Source organism: Equus asinus, chromosome 13 (genome assembly GCF_041296235.1).
Source record: "Equus asinus isolate D_3611 breed Donkey chromosome 13, EquAss-T2T_v2, whole genome shotgun sequence".
NCBI classification, from domain to species: Eukaryota; Metazoa; Chordata; class Mammalia; order Perissodactyla; family Equidae; genus Equus; species Equus asinus.
In genome coordinates this window covers 19,104,592-19,122,780 of record NC_091802.1, presented here as the reverse complement: position 1 = coordinate 19,122,780, position 18,189 = coordinate 19,104,592, and the positions used below count along the sequence as shown (strand labels likewise).

Genomic DNA, 18,189 nt, shown 5'->3' with positions numbered 1-18,189 from the left:
ACTGGTGAAACCTGGGCTGCCGAAGCAGAGCGTGAGAACTTAACCACTTGACCATGGGACTGGCCCCTGGTCTATACTGTTCTTATATAATGCTTTTTATTTCTGTCATGTTAGTAGTAATGTCTCTGCTTTCATCTCTGATTTTAGTAATTTGAGTCTTCTCTCTCATTTTTCTTATTCTGTCTAGCTAAAAATGCTGTCAATTTTATCTTTTTGAAGAAGCAACTTTTATTTTTGTTGATTTTTCTCTTTTTATATTCTACCTTTCATTCATCTCTGCTTTTACTAGCATTATTTTTGTGTGTTTAACGGCTGTTTATAATTCTTATTCTGTCAATTGCTTATTCATGGAAGTTGTTACTGGTTTGTAGCAATTCTTTATGTATTATGTCATATGTTAACAAAGCTAGGACATCTAGAATAATGTTGAATAATAGAAGGTAGGAGGACATTTTTTATCTTTCTTGACTGTAATAACAATATATTTCATCATTAAGTATAACAGTAAGGTTAAGAAAGTTTCTTTATCTTTCTAGTTTGCCAGGAGTAGATAATAATAACATGTAAGTTTCCTAGAAAATTACTTATGTAGTATATCCATACAATAGAATACTACTTAGCAATAAAAATACTTACAACAACCCTAAGAGTAGTACCATTTTATAGATAAGGAAACTGAGGCAAAGAGAAATTAAGTGACTTATCCTCCATCATACAGCTAGTAAGCAAGGGAGCTAGAATTCTGTCTCAGGCATGTTGGCTCCAGAGGCTGTGCACTTGACTCCACAACAAGGGTATAAAATCAACCCTTGTCCTTCAGAGGCCCAGCGTAATACCTTTCCCTAGAGGCAGATGATATTCTACATTTGTGGAATATCATTCCAGAAACAGTCTATGCATGTAGAATCAAATATATACATACACTCTATATTTCTCCCCACTCTTTGGTTTAAAACAGAAATGGGAGCATACTACCTTCCTTTTTTTTTTTAACTAAACATGTCCGTCATACTGTTTTCACCTTTTGTGTTTCATTTACTTTAGGTATGTCTCTTAAATTAATGGATTTGACTTTTTTACTCAAAATGGACATTTTAAGCAGAATAATTTATCCGTTCCAATTTACTGTTATCAAAATGTTTAAGGCTTACATTTGTCATATTGTTTTGTTCTTAATTATGCTTTTCTGTTGTCTTTTTCTCCTTTTCTACATTTTAGAGTGGATTGTGTTTTCCTTGATTTGTACTTGCTTACTCTGGTTGTTTGATGGTTCTTTGTCCCATTTCTGTTCTACTAATGGTTATCCTTCCGGAAAACAAAAGCCTTTCAGGTTTATTAACACAGTTTCTTTTCACTATTCCTTGTTTACATATTCTCGTTCTGTTTTATAGATTTACATGCAATGATCCATAAAAAATGAGCATTAAATAATCTGGTGCTTTAAAACACTACATTTGTGCTATTAAATGTAAAGAAGTAAAGTTGATTTCAGTTGTGTTATTAAATCAAACTTCAATCAATTACGCCAAAATTTCCCATTACATAATCTGATTTGTCATTTTCAAATTTAATAATAGCTGAACCAAATCACCTCCCACCCTGCCAGACAAGCAAGGTATATGAATAGCACATTTCTTATCTGCTCATATGGTAGGGATTTGAAATTTAGCTCAAAAAGTGATCATTTTTCTCTAGATGTTTTCCTCATAACGAAGGTAAACTGTTGCCAGTTTGCAGTGATTTTATAGTCCATGGTCAGATTATATAAATGGTGGAATTAATTCTTTGTTGTTTTTCATCTGTTCTCACCCACAAGAATCCTGTAGAATAGATTATTTTATGCAAATGTTGAATAAACACCATAGTACAGTTTGGTATTTTGTACTAAGCATTAAATGATGCTAACATTCCTGTTTTATTCTCTTTTTTCTGCTGAGGAAGATTCACCCTCAGTTAACACCTGTTTGCCAGTCTTCCTCTTTTTGGTGAGGAAGAGCTGCCCTCAGCTAACACTTGTAGCCAGTTTTCCTGTTTTTGTATGTGAGTTGCTGCCATAGGATGGCCGCTGATGAGTGGTGTAGGTCTGTGCCTCGGAACTGAACCTGGGCTGCCAAAGTGGAGCACACTGAACTTAACCACTAGACCACCAAGGCTGGCCCTAACATCCTATTTCTAGTCTTAATTACATAGATTTATTAAGTGCTTATTACATGTAAGATGTTGTGAAAGGTGAACAAAAATTTTACATGGTTAGTCTAATTGGAGCAAGAACACATACATAAAATGGTAACTAATAAGGTTGTATAATTAAGGCCTTTCTTGAATATTACCTGTATCTCTCTTTAAAATGAAAAAAAGTGAAAAGTGATACATGCATTTGGGGAACAAAAATTTGAATGGTAGAAAGGCTTCATGGGAAAATAATAAGTCTCTTAAACACCCCGATTTCTGATGTATCCTCTCATAGATTACCCGGTGTGTTATAGAGATGTACTTTCTTATTTTTATATAAATGTTACATATTACTTATACATCTGTCTTGTTTTATAAAAAAAACTGCATCTTCATATCTTTATCAATGGTCCAAATTAAACAGTGTTCATAATACTACCCCCAAGCATGCTCTACTACCCAACAACCCAGTGAAATCTTTAACATTATCCTTGTTTTTCATCTTTCTCCTTCATTTCAGTTTGAAGTACTAGACTTGTGGTTCAGGAAATTGATTCTGTATTTTGCACCATTGATTTGCCATATGATTTTGAGAAAAGACATGAACATTTGGAACCAAATAATCTGTTAAGGTTTTCCAACCCTAAACTTTTGTAATTATATATAATATTTATAAGTAGGTTGAAACACCAGGCATCAAATCAGTTCTGGGTAGATTAAGCCTGATAGGAGTTCCTGTAATGTCAAATTTATCTTCCCAATGACAATTCTTAGTTGTATTTGTCATTCTAGTTATTGGTATAGTGACGTGTGTGTATGTGTCTGTCTGTCTGTCTGTTGAGGGGAGGCTATAGTAGATAGTATAAGATCTCTCTGTCAATTCTGTATAAAGAGACAATTTTTCTTTAAAGTGATTGAATGTTTGACTAAATTGGCCGTTTTCTAAGCCTAAACCCTCCGTTTGATGCAGTAGCTTAAGACGAACAATGTCCTTTTTGTGAAAAAGCTGAAGGTTCTTAAAAGATGGAATACCATGACATCATCATCGTTCATCCAAGGGGCATTTCTCAAGTAATACTGAATATGCTGTGATTATCAGTAGTACCCTTCCCCCATCTTTTTTCTGGTGCATTGACTGATGTTATTGTCAACTATTTGACTATATTTTGCAAATATGAAACAGTTATTTAATTCTGAAAATCCTATTTTGGTTTGAGATTTTAAAGTAAATTATATTGGTTTTTTTAATCCTAGTTTCATCATCTTTCTTAGAGATGTGTGTTTTAGGATTGAGCAAAATGGTACCGCCCACAAAAATTGTGTATGCCTTTTACATTTAACCCTAAATAGCTTAATAAATGATAGGCTTTTCTGGTCTATTTTTGTGGAACCAGAAACAAATTAGATCTCATCTGCTGTTTGTAAGATTGTTAGTTTCTTTTTTTACTGTTGTCTTTTAGTAGGAAGGATATAGTAAGTTACTACAATGATATTTTCCTCTAAGAACAGATTAGATATTTTTAAAATATAACCCAATAGCCTGTTGTTGTTGTTTTTTAAGATTGCACATGTAGTCTCATAGTACCTTTAAGAACTTGTTACAAATGCTTTTATTTTCTAAGCCTGAGGTGTAGTTCATCAGGCTACGGTATTTATTAGTCCTGTTCTTTGGGCATTCATGTACCTAATATTCATGTTCAGCAGACTGGAGAAATTAAGGAGTTTATGATTAGGGTTGCTGTGGAGGGCTCCTCTCTGCTGTTTCTTTTCCAGTAGTTTTTCATGACAGCTTTTTAAAATGGACAAGACTCAAATCAAGTGCCTTTGTCAGTTTTATGTTGATGACTCTGTTGTAGCAATGCTTTGAATAGGTGCAGGACAACCAAGATCGTGCTAATTTTTATAATAAAATACTTTACTGGGGCTGGCCAGGTGCGTGGTGGTTAAGTTCGTGCGCTCCTCTTTGGTGGTCCAGGGTTCGTGGGTTTGAATGTCAGGTGCTGTCCTGCACACTGCTCATCAAGCCATGCTGTGGCTGTGTTCCACACACAGAATAAAGGAAGATTGGCACAGATGTTAGCTCAGGGACAGTCTTCCTCGACAAAAAAACAAAATATATTGTTACAAAAAGGAAGTACTTTACTTTTGGGAATTTGAAGATGTTTAGAAAAGAAGCAATTATGCAATGGATGCTATTAACTCTAGCCTAACAGGGTAATGGTATATTTCAGGAATTTCTAGGTTTATTGGAGTTCCCTTGTTTTTATACGTTTTATTTTTCATTTTTTCTGTCTTCTAACAGTCCAGAGAACATGCACAAATGTTGTTGGGTCTTTTTTCTTTATCTTTTTTCCTGATGTAGAAGTTGAACATATGATTATTGTTGAAAATTTGGAACATAAAGAAAGTATAGACTTGTGAATGTTGTTGATAATACTGGCCATAACTACTAAAAATAATCCATAGAATTTTGTTGTATTGCCCTCTTTGCAAAAACTATATTGGTGTATAATTTTTTGTTATTCTTTTTATTATAAAATCAAACATAGATACAGAAAATTTACAAAACAAATAGCTTAATGAATTATTATAAATAAAATTCTCTAGTAACCACTACCTAAGGCAAGAAATAGAACCTTGCCAGTCACTCCAGAATTTCCTCCATATGTCTCATCCCAATCACAACTCATCCTTTTCCCTAAAGTAACCACTATCCTGACATTTATAATAATCACTTCTGGGTGTTTCTTTATAGTTTTATCATCCAAGTGTGCATCCCTGTACTCCATTATTGAGTTTTGAGAGTTCTCTATATATTTTGAATACAAATCCTTTTTCATATATGTGATTTGAAAATAATTTTTCCAAGTCTTTGGCTTGACTTCTTTTTCTTTTGAAAGTGTCCTTTGGAAGAATAAAAGTTTTTTAATTTTGATGAAGTCCACATTATCAGTTTTGCCTTTTATGGGTTTTGCTTTTGGTGTCCTATCCAAGAACTCTTTGATAAGGTTGTGAAGATTTTCTCTTGTGTTTTCTTCTAAACATTTTATAGTGCTAACTTTTTGCATTGAGACAAATGAACCTTTTTGAGTTAATTTTTCTGTAAAGTGTGAGATATCAAAGTTCATTTTTATACATATGGATGTCCAGTTGCTGTGGCACCATTTTTCAAAAAAGATGATCTTTACTGTACCTTTGTCAAAAATCAGTTGACTATGTTTGGATCTATTTCCAGACTTCTATTTTGTTTCATTGGATTATGTGTCTATCTTATCTTTTTATTACTGCCACATCATCTTGATTATTTTGTAGCTTTGTATTAAGTCTTGAAATCTGGTAGTGTGAGTCTCCCAACTTTATTTTACTTTTTAAAAACTGTTTTGACTAATTTGGATCCTTTGCCTTTTCATATACATTTTAGAATCAGTTTATTGATATCTGCAAAAAATTCTCTTGGATTGTGATTGAGATTTTGTTGAATCTATGAATCATTGACTTTTAGGATCAATTTCGGGAGAATTGACCTCCTAACAGTATTGAATCATTCAGTCCATGAACATGGTACATCTCTCTATTTAGTCAACAGGTTTCTTTCATCAGGATTTTTGTTTTTCTTGCTATATAAATTCTGCTCAAATATTTTTAGATTTATTTCTAAATATTCCATTTTCTTCCCTTGCTGTTTTGTACGTTCCTTGAGATTTTTCATGTACACAATAATATCAGCAGCTAGAGACAGTTTATTTTTTCCTTTCTATTGTTTCTCTTTTTTTCTTTTTCTTTCCTTATTGCACAGACTGGAACTTCTAAGAACAATGTTGAATAAGAGTGATTAGAGTGTTTCTAATCTTTAGAAGAAAGCTCTCAGTCGTTAATCATTATGTCTGATGTCATCTGTAGGTTTTTTATAGACACCCGTAACCCAGTTAATGATGTTTCCTTCTATTTCTAGTTTTTTGAGAGTTTTTATCATGAATAGATGTTGAATTTGGCAAATCCTTTTTCTGCCTCTGTTGATATGATCATGTGTGTTTTTTTCCTTTGTTAAGAATGGAGAATTACTTTGATTTCCAAACGTTGAACCAGGCTTGTATTTCTGAGATAAACCCTACTTGGTTGTAATGTGTCATTTTTTTTTTTTTTTTTTGAGGAAGATTAGCCCTGAGCTAACTGCTGCGAATCCTCCTCTTTTTGCTGAGGAAGACTGGCCCTGCACTAGCATCCATACCCATCTTCCTCTACTTTATATGGGGGACGCCTACCACAACATGGCTTACCAAGCAGTGCCATGTCCACACCCGGGATCCGAACCAGTGAACCCCGGGCCACCAAAGCGGAATGTGTGCACTTAACCGCTGCGCCACCAGGCCAGCCCCCTAATGTATCATTTTTATATATTGCTGGATTTGATTTGCTAGTATTTTGTTGAGCATTTTTGCTGTTATGTTCATGATATTTTTTTCCATAAGCACATTTATTGAAAAGACTATACTTTCCTCACTGCTACTGCTCTATGTTATATTTCACTCCACATACATCTTTATTGTTACAAACTAAATGTTTGTGTCCCTCCAAAATTCATATGTTGAAGCCCTAACCCCCAATGTAATGGTATTTGGAGATGGGGCCTTTGAGAGTCAAGTAGGGTTAGATAAGGTCATGAAGTAAGGCCCCTGTCTGATGGGATTAGTGCCCTTATAAGTAGAAACCCAGAGAGCTCATCTCCCACTCACTCTCATCCTCCCCCCTTCTAGACTCCACTGAAATGGTTTATATGTAAATCCTTGCATCATTATCTCATTGTATTAATTATTCTAGTCCTATAGTAGGTGTTGATATCTGGTAGCATAAGTTTTCCAAGTTTTTTTTTTAAGATTCTCTTGGCTAATCTTGCCCCTTTGCATCTCCATGTAAATGTTAGGATCAGCATTTTAATTTCCACAAAATTTTATGGAGGGATTTTTATCAGAATTGAATTAAACATATAGATTAATTTAGGAAGAATCTGCCTTTTTAGAATATTTAGTCTCCAATCCATAAAGATAGTGTGTCCCTCCGTTGATTTTAGTCTTCTTTTATTTCTCTCAGCAATGTTTATAGTTCCCTGTGTAACAGTCTTTCACATATTTTGTTAGACTTTTTCGTGGTTATTTGATGGTTTGATGCTACTTTAAATGGTATTTTTAAGTTTTGTTTTTTAATTTTTTTGTGGCTGATACATAGAGATGTAATGGATTTGGGGGCTATTGGCTGTGTTTAGAGACCTTGACAAATGCACTCATTGATTATAATAGTTTACTTGTAGATTGTAGGGGAGGTTCTAAACAAAATGTCATTTCCACCTTTCAAATCTTACATTTTTTCTTTTTCTTGCCTTGTTACATTGTCTATGAATTTCAGCACAAAATTAAATAGAAGTGGTGATAGTTGTCATCCTTTTCTCATTCTTGATCTCAAGAGGAAAGTTTTCAATATTTCACCATTAAGTATGATGTTTGCTGTAGGTTTTTGTGGGTACTTTTTGTCGTATTAAGGAAGTTTCATTTTCTTCTTTGCAAAGCGTTTTTTATGATTAATTATGTTAAATTTTATCAAATTATTTTTATGCATCTATTGAGAATATTATGAGGTTTAATTTTATTCTATTAATATGGTTAATTATATTGACTGATTTTTAAAGTTTAAATCAACTTGCATTCCTAGAAAAAAATCCAAAATTAGTCATGATGTAATATCCTTTTGTATATATCACTGGCTTTGGTTTGCTATGATTTTGTTCAACATTTTTTTTTAACTTTTTATTAAGATTATGATAATTTACAACCTTGTGAAATTTCAGTTGTACATTATTGTTAGTCATGTTGTGGGTACACCACTTCACCCTTTGTGCCCTCCTCCCAGCCCCCCTTTCCCCTAGTAACCACCAATCAGTTCTCTTTGTCTATATGTTTAACTTCATCCTATGAGTGGAGTCATACAGAGTTCATCTTTCTCTATCTGGCTTATTTCACTTAACATAATACCCTCAAGGTCCATCCATGTTGTTGTGAATGGGACGATTTTATCCTTTTTATGGCTGAGTAGTATTCCATTGTATGTTCATGATATCTTTTGATATTATGTTCATGTTGGTCAGAAATTTTCATTTTTCTTTTTTTGGTAGTGTTCTTGTCTGATTTTGATAGGATCATGATGGCCTCATAAGATGATTTAGGAAGTATTCTTCTTTTTTAAGTTTGAAGAGATTATATAGAACTGATATTATTAGTTTCTTTAATGTTTGGTAGAATTTGATAGTGAAACTGTCTAGTTTCACTGACTGGAGCTTTCTTTGTGGAAATATTTTAAACTATGAATTTAACTTCTTTAGGGTGCATATAACTATTCAGATTATCTGTTTCTTCTTGAGTGAGTTTTGGTAGTTTGTATCTGTCAAGTAATTTGTCTATTTCATCTGTATTGTCAAATTTATGAGCTTAGAGCTGTTCATTGTATTTCCTCGTCCTTTTAATGTCTTTGGGTCTATAATAATGTCCCCTTTTGATTTCTGTTCTTGGTAATTTGTGTCTACTCTCATTTTCTTTTGTTAGTTTGCCAGGGATCTTTCCATTTTCTTCCTCCCCCACCTCCCCCCCAAAGAACCAGCTTTTGGTTATATTGATTTTTCTCTATTGGCTTTTTGTTTTCTTTTCTTTTTTTTTTTTAAGAATTGGCACCTGGGCTAACAACTGTTGCCAATCTTTTTTTTTTTTTTCCGCTTTATCTTCCCAAACCCGCCCTGTACACAGTTGTATATTTTAGTTGCATGTCCTTCTAGTTGTGGGATGTGGGATGCCGCCTCAACGTGGCCTGACGAGCAGTGCCATGTCCGCGCCCAGGATCCGAACCCTGGGCTGCCACAGCGGAGCACATGAACTTAACCACTCAGCCACGGAGCCAGCCCTGGCTTTTTGTTTTCTAATTTCCTTGATTTCTACTCTGCTCTTTAGTATTTGCTTGTTTATATTTATTTTTTATTTTATTTGCTTTTCTCTTTCTACGTTCTTAAGATGGAAACTTAGATTATTGATTTGGAATCTTTCTTTTTTTCCCTGATACAGCATTTAGTGCTTTAAATGTCCATATAAGCACTGCATTAGCTGTATCCTACAAATTTTATATTATATTTTTATTTTCACTAGATTCATGTTCTTTTCTAATTTTCCTTGAAACTTCTTTATTGACCCAGGTTTACTTAAAAGCGTATTATTAATTTCTAAATTTTGTGGCTTCTTTTTTTAAAGTTAATTTTCTCTTACTGATTTTAAGTTTTAATTAAATTGTCAGATAACATATTTTGTATGAATTGAAATTTGTTATAGTTATTATGGGTTGTTTTACCGCCCAAAATGATCTTAGTGTGAATATCATATGTGCACTTGAAAAGAATGTATATTCTGTTGTAAGACGGAGTATTCTAGTAATATCATTAGGTCTGGTTGGTTGATAGTGATGTTCTATATATCTTTAGGCTACTTTTTCTTTATTTTTTTAATGTTTTATTATTATTTTTTCAAGATTGGTACCTGAGCTAACAACTGTTGCCAATCTTTTTTTTCTTCTTCTTCTCCCTAATGCCCCCCAGTACATAGCTGTGTATTCTAGTTGTGAGTGCCTCTGGTTGTGCTATGTGGGATGCCACCTCAGCATGGGTTGATGAGTGGTGCCACATCCATGCCCAGGATCCAAAATGGTGAAACCTGGGCCACTGAAACAGAGCCCACGAACTTAACCACTCAGCCACAGAGCCAGCCCCTAGACGACTATTTCTTTAAATTTCTGAGAGAAGTGTTGGGAGTTCCCCAGTATAATTAGAGGCTTATCTTAGTTCATTTTTCACTTCTATCAATCTTTGCTTCATGTACTTTGAAGCTCTTTTGTCAGGTGAATACAAATTACGGATTTGATAAATGGAATCATATCATTATGTAATGTCCCTCTTTATCCCTTATGATTTTCCTGCCTCTGAAGTCTGTTTTGTCTGACATTAATATAGCCACTTCAGCTGTCTTTCAATATTTTGCATTTCTTTTGGAGCAGGTCTGCTGGCAACCAGATTATCTTAGTTTTCCTTTATCTAAGAATCTCTCTTTTTTTGCTTTCATTCCTGAACAAGACTTTTGCTAGATAAAGGATCCTAATCTGGGTTGGCAGTTCTTTCCTTTCATCACCTTAAAGATATTATTCTGGGGCTGCCCTGTGGCCAAGTGTTTGTTCGGGTGTTCGGTGGCCCAGGGTTTCACCAGTTTGGATCCTGGGTGTGGACATGGTGCCACTTGTCAGGCCATGGCTGAGGTGGCATCCCACATAGCACAACCAAGGGCACTCACAACTACAATATACAACTATGTACTGGGGGCTGTGGGAAGAAGAAGAAGAAGGAGAAAGAGATTGGCAACAGATGTTAGCTGAGGTGCCAATCTTAAAAGAAGATGATATTATTCCACTTTCTGTAGACTCCATTGTTTTTTATGAGAAATCTGTGGTAATTCAAATTTTAGTTTATCTTTGCTTTTTAGCTTTTTGATTATGATGTATCTAGACCTAATTTTCTTTGAATTTGTCCTATTTGGGGTTTGCTGAGTTTCTTGAATCTCTGATTTTATGTCTTTTGTCAAATATGGGAAGTTTTCTGCATTACTAAAACATTTTTTTTCTCTACCAATTACTTTTTTCTCTCCTTATAAACAACACCAATGATGTGAAACTTAGAGAATTTGACATTGTTCCACAAGTCACTAAGGCTCTGTTAATTTTTTTCAATCTTTTTTTCCTCTCTATTCTTCAGTTTAGATAATTTCTATTGCTCTATCTTTAAGTTTACTGACTCTTCTGTCGTTTCTGTTCTGTAGTTGAGCCCATGCACTGATTTTTTAAATTTCTGATACTGTATTTTTCAGTTCTAAATTCTCCATTTGGTTCTTTTTTATAGTTGCTATTTCTCTGCTAAGAATTTGTCTTTCCAATTATTTCAAGAGTGTTAACCATTACCTCATTTATTATGGTTATAATAGCTGCTTTAAGTCTTTATGTGATAATTCCAAAGTAGTCACCTCAAAGTAGGCATCTCTTGGTCCTCTTTTCTTTTGATAATTTGTTACATTTTCCAGTTGTGTGTGTGTGTGTGTGTGTGTGTGTGTTTATTTGTTTTTGCATGTGGAGTAATTTTGGATTTTATCTTGGACATTTTGAATATAATGTTGTCATTTCTGGGTCCTGTTAATATCCTTTGGAGAATGTTGATTTGTTTTAGCAGACACCAGCTAGTTTAGATGGTACGTTCTTTCTCACTTTCTGTGGGTGGTGGTTCTAATACCAGTTCTATTTTCAAAATCTTCGCTGTGCTCTTTGAGTTTGCCCTGCCATGTGCCTCCCAGTGATAGTATGGGACTTGGGCAGTGGTTTATATCATAGATTAGTTCTCTTTAGTGTAGCCTTTGCTACACTTTTTTGAGTCTGTTTTATACAAGCACAAACCAGTATTTGTATCGGTTTATACACAGAATAAGGCGATTGCTTTTCCAGCTCTCCCCTCTCCATGATTTCCCCCATACTCTTCAGTTTCCAGTGGCCTTTTCACAGTGCCTTTTACTAGAAAGACAGGTTTCTCTCAGAGCTTTTAGACCTCTGCATTTTACAGTTCCTCATAACTAGGGTTCCCCTTAGGTAAAGTAGTGGAAGAAGAGAAAGGAGGGAAAAAAATAATGAGAATTCCCCTCATACTTTTTGGACTACAGGGGCCCTGTTTCCTAGTTTTTCTGACAAGAGAGAGAGGTTTTTCTCACGAGGTTTTCTGTTGCTGGGGCCGTGCAGTTCTATGGCTGAGAAGAGACAAAAGAAACGGGGAAAAAAAGGCATTTTTCTACCACAATCTCTAGATCGCAGGGTCCCCTTTTCCTGGTCCTGTGGATAGACAGGAGATTTCTTTAAGGGTTTCCTTGTCAGCACCTTCAACATTGTTCTGCAACTCAGGCTGCTCTTAAGTCAAAGCCTGGAGATAAAGGTGGAAAATGGAGTCAGAAAACTCATGGCCATACCCTTTATTCTTCAAGTTTTGACTTCTTTCCCCAGTTGTTATTACCTATTTATGAAATGTTGATATATGTCCTTTGGTCATTTATATGTTGATGGATTGGCTACTGTCTGAGTGATTTGAATCACATCTGTATATTTAACAAGTATTAACTCTTAATTGTGTTTGCTCTGGATATTTCAGTTTTTGTGTTTGACTTAATTTTTTTGACATACAAAATTTTTAAATGCATCAGTCTTTTGTGAGTTTAAAAAAACGTTAATAGCCTTTTTGATGTTTTCCCTTGTAAGAGTCTGTATTCTTTTAATTTAAAAAATATTCTATTTTATTTTTCTCAAATTTAAAGTAAAAGTTAAAGTAAAATTTCTTAGAATTATAAATGTGGTTGATATAAAAATTCAGATAATACAGATGTCTAGGCTAACAAGTAATGCTCTTCACAGCCCTGCTTACTTTATGAGAGAAAATATTAACATTTCAATACATATCCTTCCATACCATATTCATAAATTTGTACTCTATATATCTATCACTTAGATTTTAAGCCATTTATTTAATTTTTTAAAGTTGCTAGTTGAGAGATAATTTACATACAGTGAAATACATCCATTTTAAGTCTACAGTTGAGTTTTGACAAGTGTATACACTTGTGTAGTTCACTACCCCAATCAAAGATACAGAGCATTCTATCACCTCAAAAAGTTCCTGTGGGCCCTTTTGTAGTCAGTTACCCATTTCTTCCCACTACCGGCCCCAGGCAACTGTGGATCTACCACTTTAGACTAGTTTTGCCTACTTGAGAATTTACTAGGGGAATCACACAGTATGCATTCTTTTGTTCCTGGCCTCTTTTGCTGAGCATAATGCTTTTGATATTCAGCCATGTTGGTGCATGTATCAGTAGTTTATTCCTTTTTATTGCTGTGAATAGTATTTCATTGTGTGACTATACCACAATCTTATTATACATTTGTTTGTTGATAGATATTTTATATTTGCAGTTTGTGCTTATTATGAATAAAGCTGCTGTGTACAAGTCTTTTTGCATGCCTGTGTTTTCATTCCTTTTGAGTAAATGATAACTAGTTAAGGAGCTGCTCCATCATAGAGTAAATCTTTATTTAGCTTGATAAGCATGTGTTAAACAGTTTGCCAAAATGGTTGTACCATTTTACACTCCCATCAGCAATGTAATGAGTTTCAGTTCCTCCCTTTGTAAGTATCTTTTGTATGGATTCCTTTGAATGGGAGGTTTGTGTGAAATGGTAAGTGCTTAAATGAACTTGCTAGATTTTTCTTCATAGGGTTTGTACTGTTTTTGCATTACCACTACTAATGTATGAAAGTATATATTTCCCTTACATCCCATAATCAGCATGTAGTGACTTTGCCATTCTGATAGGTACAAAATGAAATCTTAGTATAGTTTTAATTTGTATTTCTCACTTTGTGTGATGTTGAACATATTTTCATATATCTAATGGTTGTTCCTCTTTTTTTTTCTGTGAACTACCCATATCTCTGCTGAGTTGTTGTTTATTTCTTTGCTGTTTTTAGAAACTCTTTATATATTAAGGATATCAGGTTGTCTTTTTTGTTTTGTTTTTTTTTTGCAACTCTACATAGTAGGGATATTAACCCTTTGTAAACATAAGTTTCAAACATTTTTCCCAAGCCTATCATCTATCTTTTTGTTTGAAATGTCTTTTTCCATAGCCCCTCCTCCCAAGTTTGCTTTTTTTTTTTTTGTGAGGAAGATTAGTCCTGAGCTAACATCTGCTGACAATCCTCCTCTTTTTGCTGAGGAAGACTGGCCCTGAGCTAACATCCGTGCCCATCTTCCTGTACTTTATATGTGGGACACCTACCACAGCATGGCTTGCCAAGCGGTGCCATGTCCGCACCTGGGATCCAAACCAGTGAACCCTGGGTCGTCAAAGCAGAATGTGCCAACTTAACCGCTGCACCACCGGGCCAGCCCCCCAAGTTTTCTTTTTTATATTGTTAAATATATCAATCTTTTTCTTTATTATTTTGGATTTGGATCATAGTTAAGAAAGTTTCTTTACTTCTTGATTACAGAGGAACTTACATATCCTTCTAGTACTGTATAGTTTCATTTTTTATATTTGTATTTCTGACCCATATATAATTCTGATGTTCAGTTTGAGGAACAGGTGTTGTTTTATTTTTTTCCAAATAGCTATTAGCATCTTCTAACACTTATTTTTATCAAATCCACTTTATCCTCTTTGATTTGAGATGTCTCTTTAAGCCACTTAGCAGTAATGTTTATATAAGATATGTGATAGGGATATAATTTTTGTAATTTTTTCCAAATGGGTTCTCAGTTTTCTTAACATTTATTTCTTCTTCTTTAATTCTATACTAAATTCCAAGATACACATACATGGATTTGTTTCTGTACTTTTAGATTGTTGATTTACTTGTCCTATTTTTAGTATTCTAGTGATGGCAATGGTTTTGTGTTATATTTTGGTATTTGGTAGAGCAAATGTTCCAATTCCCCCATTTCTTGTTTCTCTGATTTTCTGGAGGGTGCTGTGCTTATGAATTTACTTCATTTCTCTACTGTCAACTTTAATATTGTGCATAATATAGTCTTGTATACTATTTGTTCAATATATATTTGTGGAAGTAAAATCATTTTTAGGGGTGGTATGGAGAGAAGAATTAAGTGTATTCTTTTAAAGGTTTTTTTTTTTCCTTTTTCTCCCCAAAGCCCCCCAGTGCATAGTTGTATATTTTTAGTTGTGAGTCCTTCTAGTTGTGGCATTTAGGATGCTACCTCAGCATGGCCTGATGAGCAGTGCCATGTCCGTGCCCAGGATTCGAACTGATGAAATCCTGGACCGCCGAAGCAGAACTTAACGTGAACTTAAGCACTCAGCCATGGGGTCGGCCCCCTAGTGTATTCTTTTAGTTCAACAAATGTTTATGTAATATTAACTGTAAGAGATAGGGTGTAGGATATAGAGAACTAATATAAAGATGAGTGAGATGCATTGTGCCTACCTGTTTAGCAGAGAGAGAAATAATTGCAGTATACTATAGTAAATGCTTCAGGATGTTTTGGAGCATGAAGAAAGAGTGACTAGCTCTTCCTACTAGAGTTAAAACTTTATAAACATTATTACGTTTAATCTAAATCTTGAAAGATTTTGAGTGGGAATTTGTTAGGCAGGTAAGAAAGAAGATGCAAATCATGGAACTGATTAGAAAATTTTAACGTAAAATAATTCTTAAAATAAGGGTCATTGTAACTTGATCATTCAAAATTCTTAAGTTTTCAGGTAACACTGAAGATTTTTTAATAAGTAGATTAGTTGAATAGTAACGCTTTGTATGGAATTTAGTTCAAGCTCTTCATTTTAGTAGTGAGAAGTTGTGACTTTCCTGTGATCACATATTCTTGGAAGAACTGTAGTTGAACCACTTTGTTCCAGGGAACTTCCAGAGCAGGGAAATTGGTAAAAGTATATGGGGCAGCGTTAAAAGTATGTTAGAAATGGAATACAGATTAACAATTTAAGGGTTTTTATTGCAATGTAGTGTAAATTTAGAGAGGTACAAAAGACATGTAAATATGTTTTACATAGTTACAAAGAAGTTTTCTAGCAAGAATTAAAATTGGTTCAGTTGACTTGACTAAAAATGAGACAGGTAGGTAGTTACCTGCTTAAAAGTTATATAAAGAGTATGGGGAGGATTGGATAGAGCTTTATTTTTCTCTCAGGAGTCTAATGAAATCAATTTTGGAGTGGTTTTTCTGTTTATTATTTTTTTAATTGGTGAATTTAAGCAGGTTAAAACAGCTAACATTTAATGTAGTTCTTACTATGCCTGAGTACTAGTCTATGCTTACGTTTATTAACTCATCTAACCCTTACAACTACTCTGTAAATTAGGTTATTATTTTCATTTTACAGATTAGGAAAATGAGGCTACCCAAGCATAGCTGGTAAATAATGTTGCTAGGATTCATATCCAGGCAGTGTCATGCCAGAACCCAGGTTCTGAAATTTCTCAATTATGACAGCCATTTTTAAAATCAGGTAATCTGATATAAAGGAACTAATAGCAGAAACACCAGGGAATTTACTGCTTATCTGTAGTATCTACTTATCTAATGAAGCGGATTTGAGAAAGGCTATATTTTAATGTGAATCAGGTTTATGGGGGAAGAAGTTGTCTGCATTAAATTCATTACTTTCTCCCATTGTGGTTTTCTTTGGAATGTCTGTGTTAGAGTTGACTAAACACTGGCATGTGGTATCTGAAAGGAAAAGAATGCTTATGAATGAAATCTTTTGTGTATTTTCTTATATTTGAAGGTCATTAATAGACGGAAATATTCCTCTTAGAAACATATTGTGGGTACATCTTGAGTTGTGCGTGATGTTAATTGTCTGTGTATATTATCATCTCTTCTGCTGGTGGACTCACTGCATCAGGATTAGATAAATCTTTAAGCACTGATACAGAAAGCCTTCCAAGATATAAAGATTTATTTAATTTTTAAAAATCTATGTGTAAGTATATACTTCTATACTATGTATAGTAGGCATTTTCTTGTTTTAAGCACCACATGTGATTGTGATGATGAGCCAGGTTTAGGAACTACTGTGCTAGTAGACCTCACTTCCTTCTCAGTGAAATTCTAGGCCTGAGGTAATTTTGTATATGCTGACAGCAAATGGTCTTATACTAATTGTTCTTAGCACCTTTTGCTTTTCCTGACTTTTTTTCTTCTCTTATTTCTCTACAATAGTTTATGCCAACGTGGCTTCATTCATACAGATGAACCAAGGATTGGGATAGCAGTACAAAATTAGAATCAGAGAGCTGATTGCCCAGCAGGATGCCATCAACTAACCGAGCGGGCAGCCTGAAGGACCCTGAAATTGCAGAGCTCTTCTTCAAAGAAGATCCAGAGAAGCTCTTCACAGATCTCAGAGAAATTGGCCATGGAAGCTTTGGAGCAGTGTATTTTGTAAGTGTTAAAGGCTTAATGTCAGTGACCAGCATTTACTTAATATCCAGTACTGGCAGAGTGAAAAACAATCATATAAACAAATATGGGCCATATTCCATTTTATAGTCACTTGCATAGGTTTGAGTATTATAGTATGAAAGTAGATAGTTTTATTTGTTGAGCTGCTTGGATTGTTGAAAACATGGGAAAGAATATTATTTTACTTTAACTTACATGTTTAGAATTTTCAGCAAACTGTTTTTAGAAGTCTTATGACTTGTATTGATATGGGAGTAAATATTGCAGAACACTGACTTCTGTAAAGACCCATACAGAGTCAGTTTTAGTGTTGTAGAATCTAAGATTATTATTTGGGTAGGTACCAAAGTCTTTTCCTCTTGTGTGTATTTTATGCTAAAAAAAATCGTCAAATTTGCCATTTTAACTTTTTTTAAGTGTACAGTTTGTGGCATTAATTACACTCTCCATGTTGTACAGCTATTGCCACTATCTGTCTTCAAAACTTTTTTATCACCCCAACTGAAACTCTGTATCCATTAGCAATACCTCATTTCCCTCCCCACCCAGCTCCTGGTAACCTCTTACCTATTTGTTATCTCTATGAATTTGTCTGTTCTGGATATTTTATATAAATCGAGTCATACAATATTTGTACTTTCATGTGTAGCTTATATCACTTAGTACAATGTAAAGCATAATCACTTTGCAGGTCATCCATGTTGTCGCATAAAGTACTTCATTCCTTTTTATAGCTGAATAATATTTCATTGTATGTATATGCCATGATTTGTTTATCCATTCGTCTATTGTTGGACTTTAGATTGTGTTCCCTTTTTGGCTATTGTGAATAAATGCTACAATGAACATTGGCATACAAGTATCTGTTTGAGTCCGTTTTCAAATTTGAGTATGTACCTAGGAGTGAAAA

General features: G+C 34.2%; 1 protein-coding gene across 4 annotated transcripts in view; it reads left to right on the top strand.

Annotated features, from left to right (window-relative positions):
- TAOK1 (TAO kinase 1) overlaps positions 1-18,189 on the top strand; it is a 145,523-nt gene that overhangs the window by 48,095 nt on the left and 79,239 nt on the right. For all 4 annotated transcript variants that reach the window (XM_044745950.2, XM_044745952.2, XM_070482659.1 and 1 more), the window contains one exon: positions 17,037-17,258. In XM_044745950.2, the coding sequence (XP_044601885.1) occupies positions 17,127-17,258 (132 nt within the window). In that variant the 5' untranslated portion in view covers positions 17,037-17,126. The remainder of the gene's footprint in view (positions 1-17,036; positions 17,259-18,189) is intronic.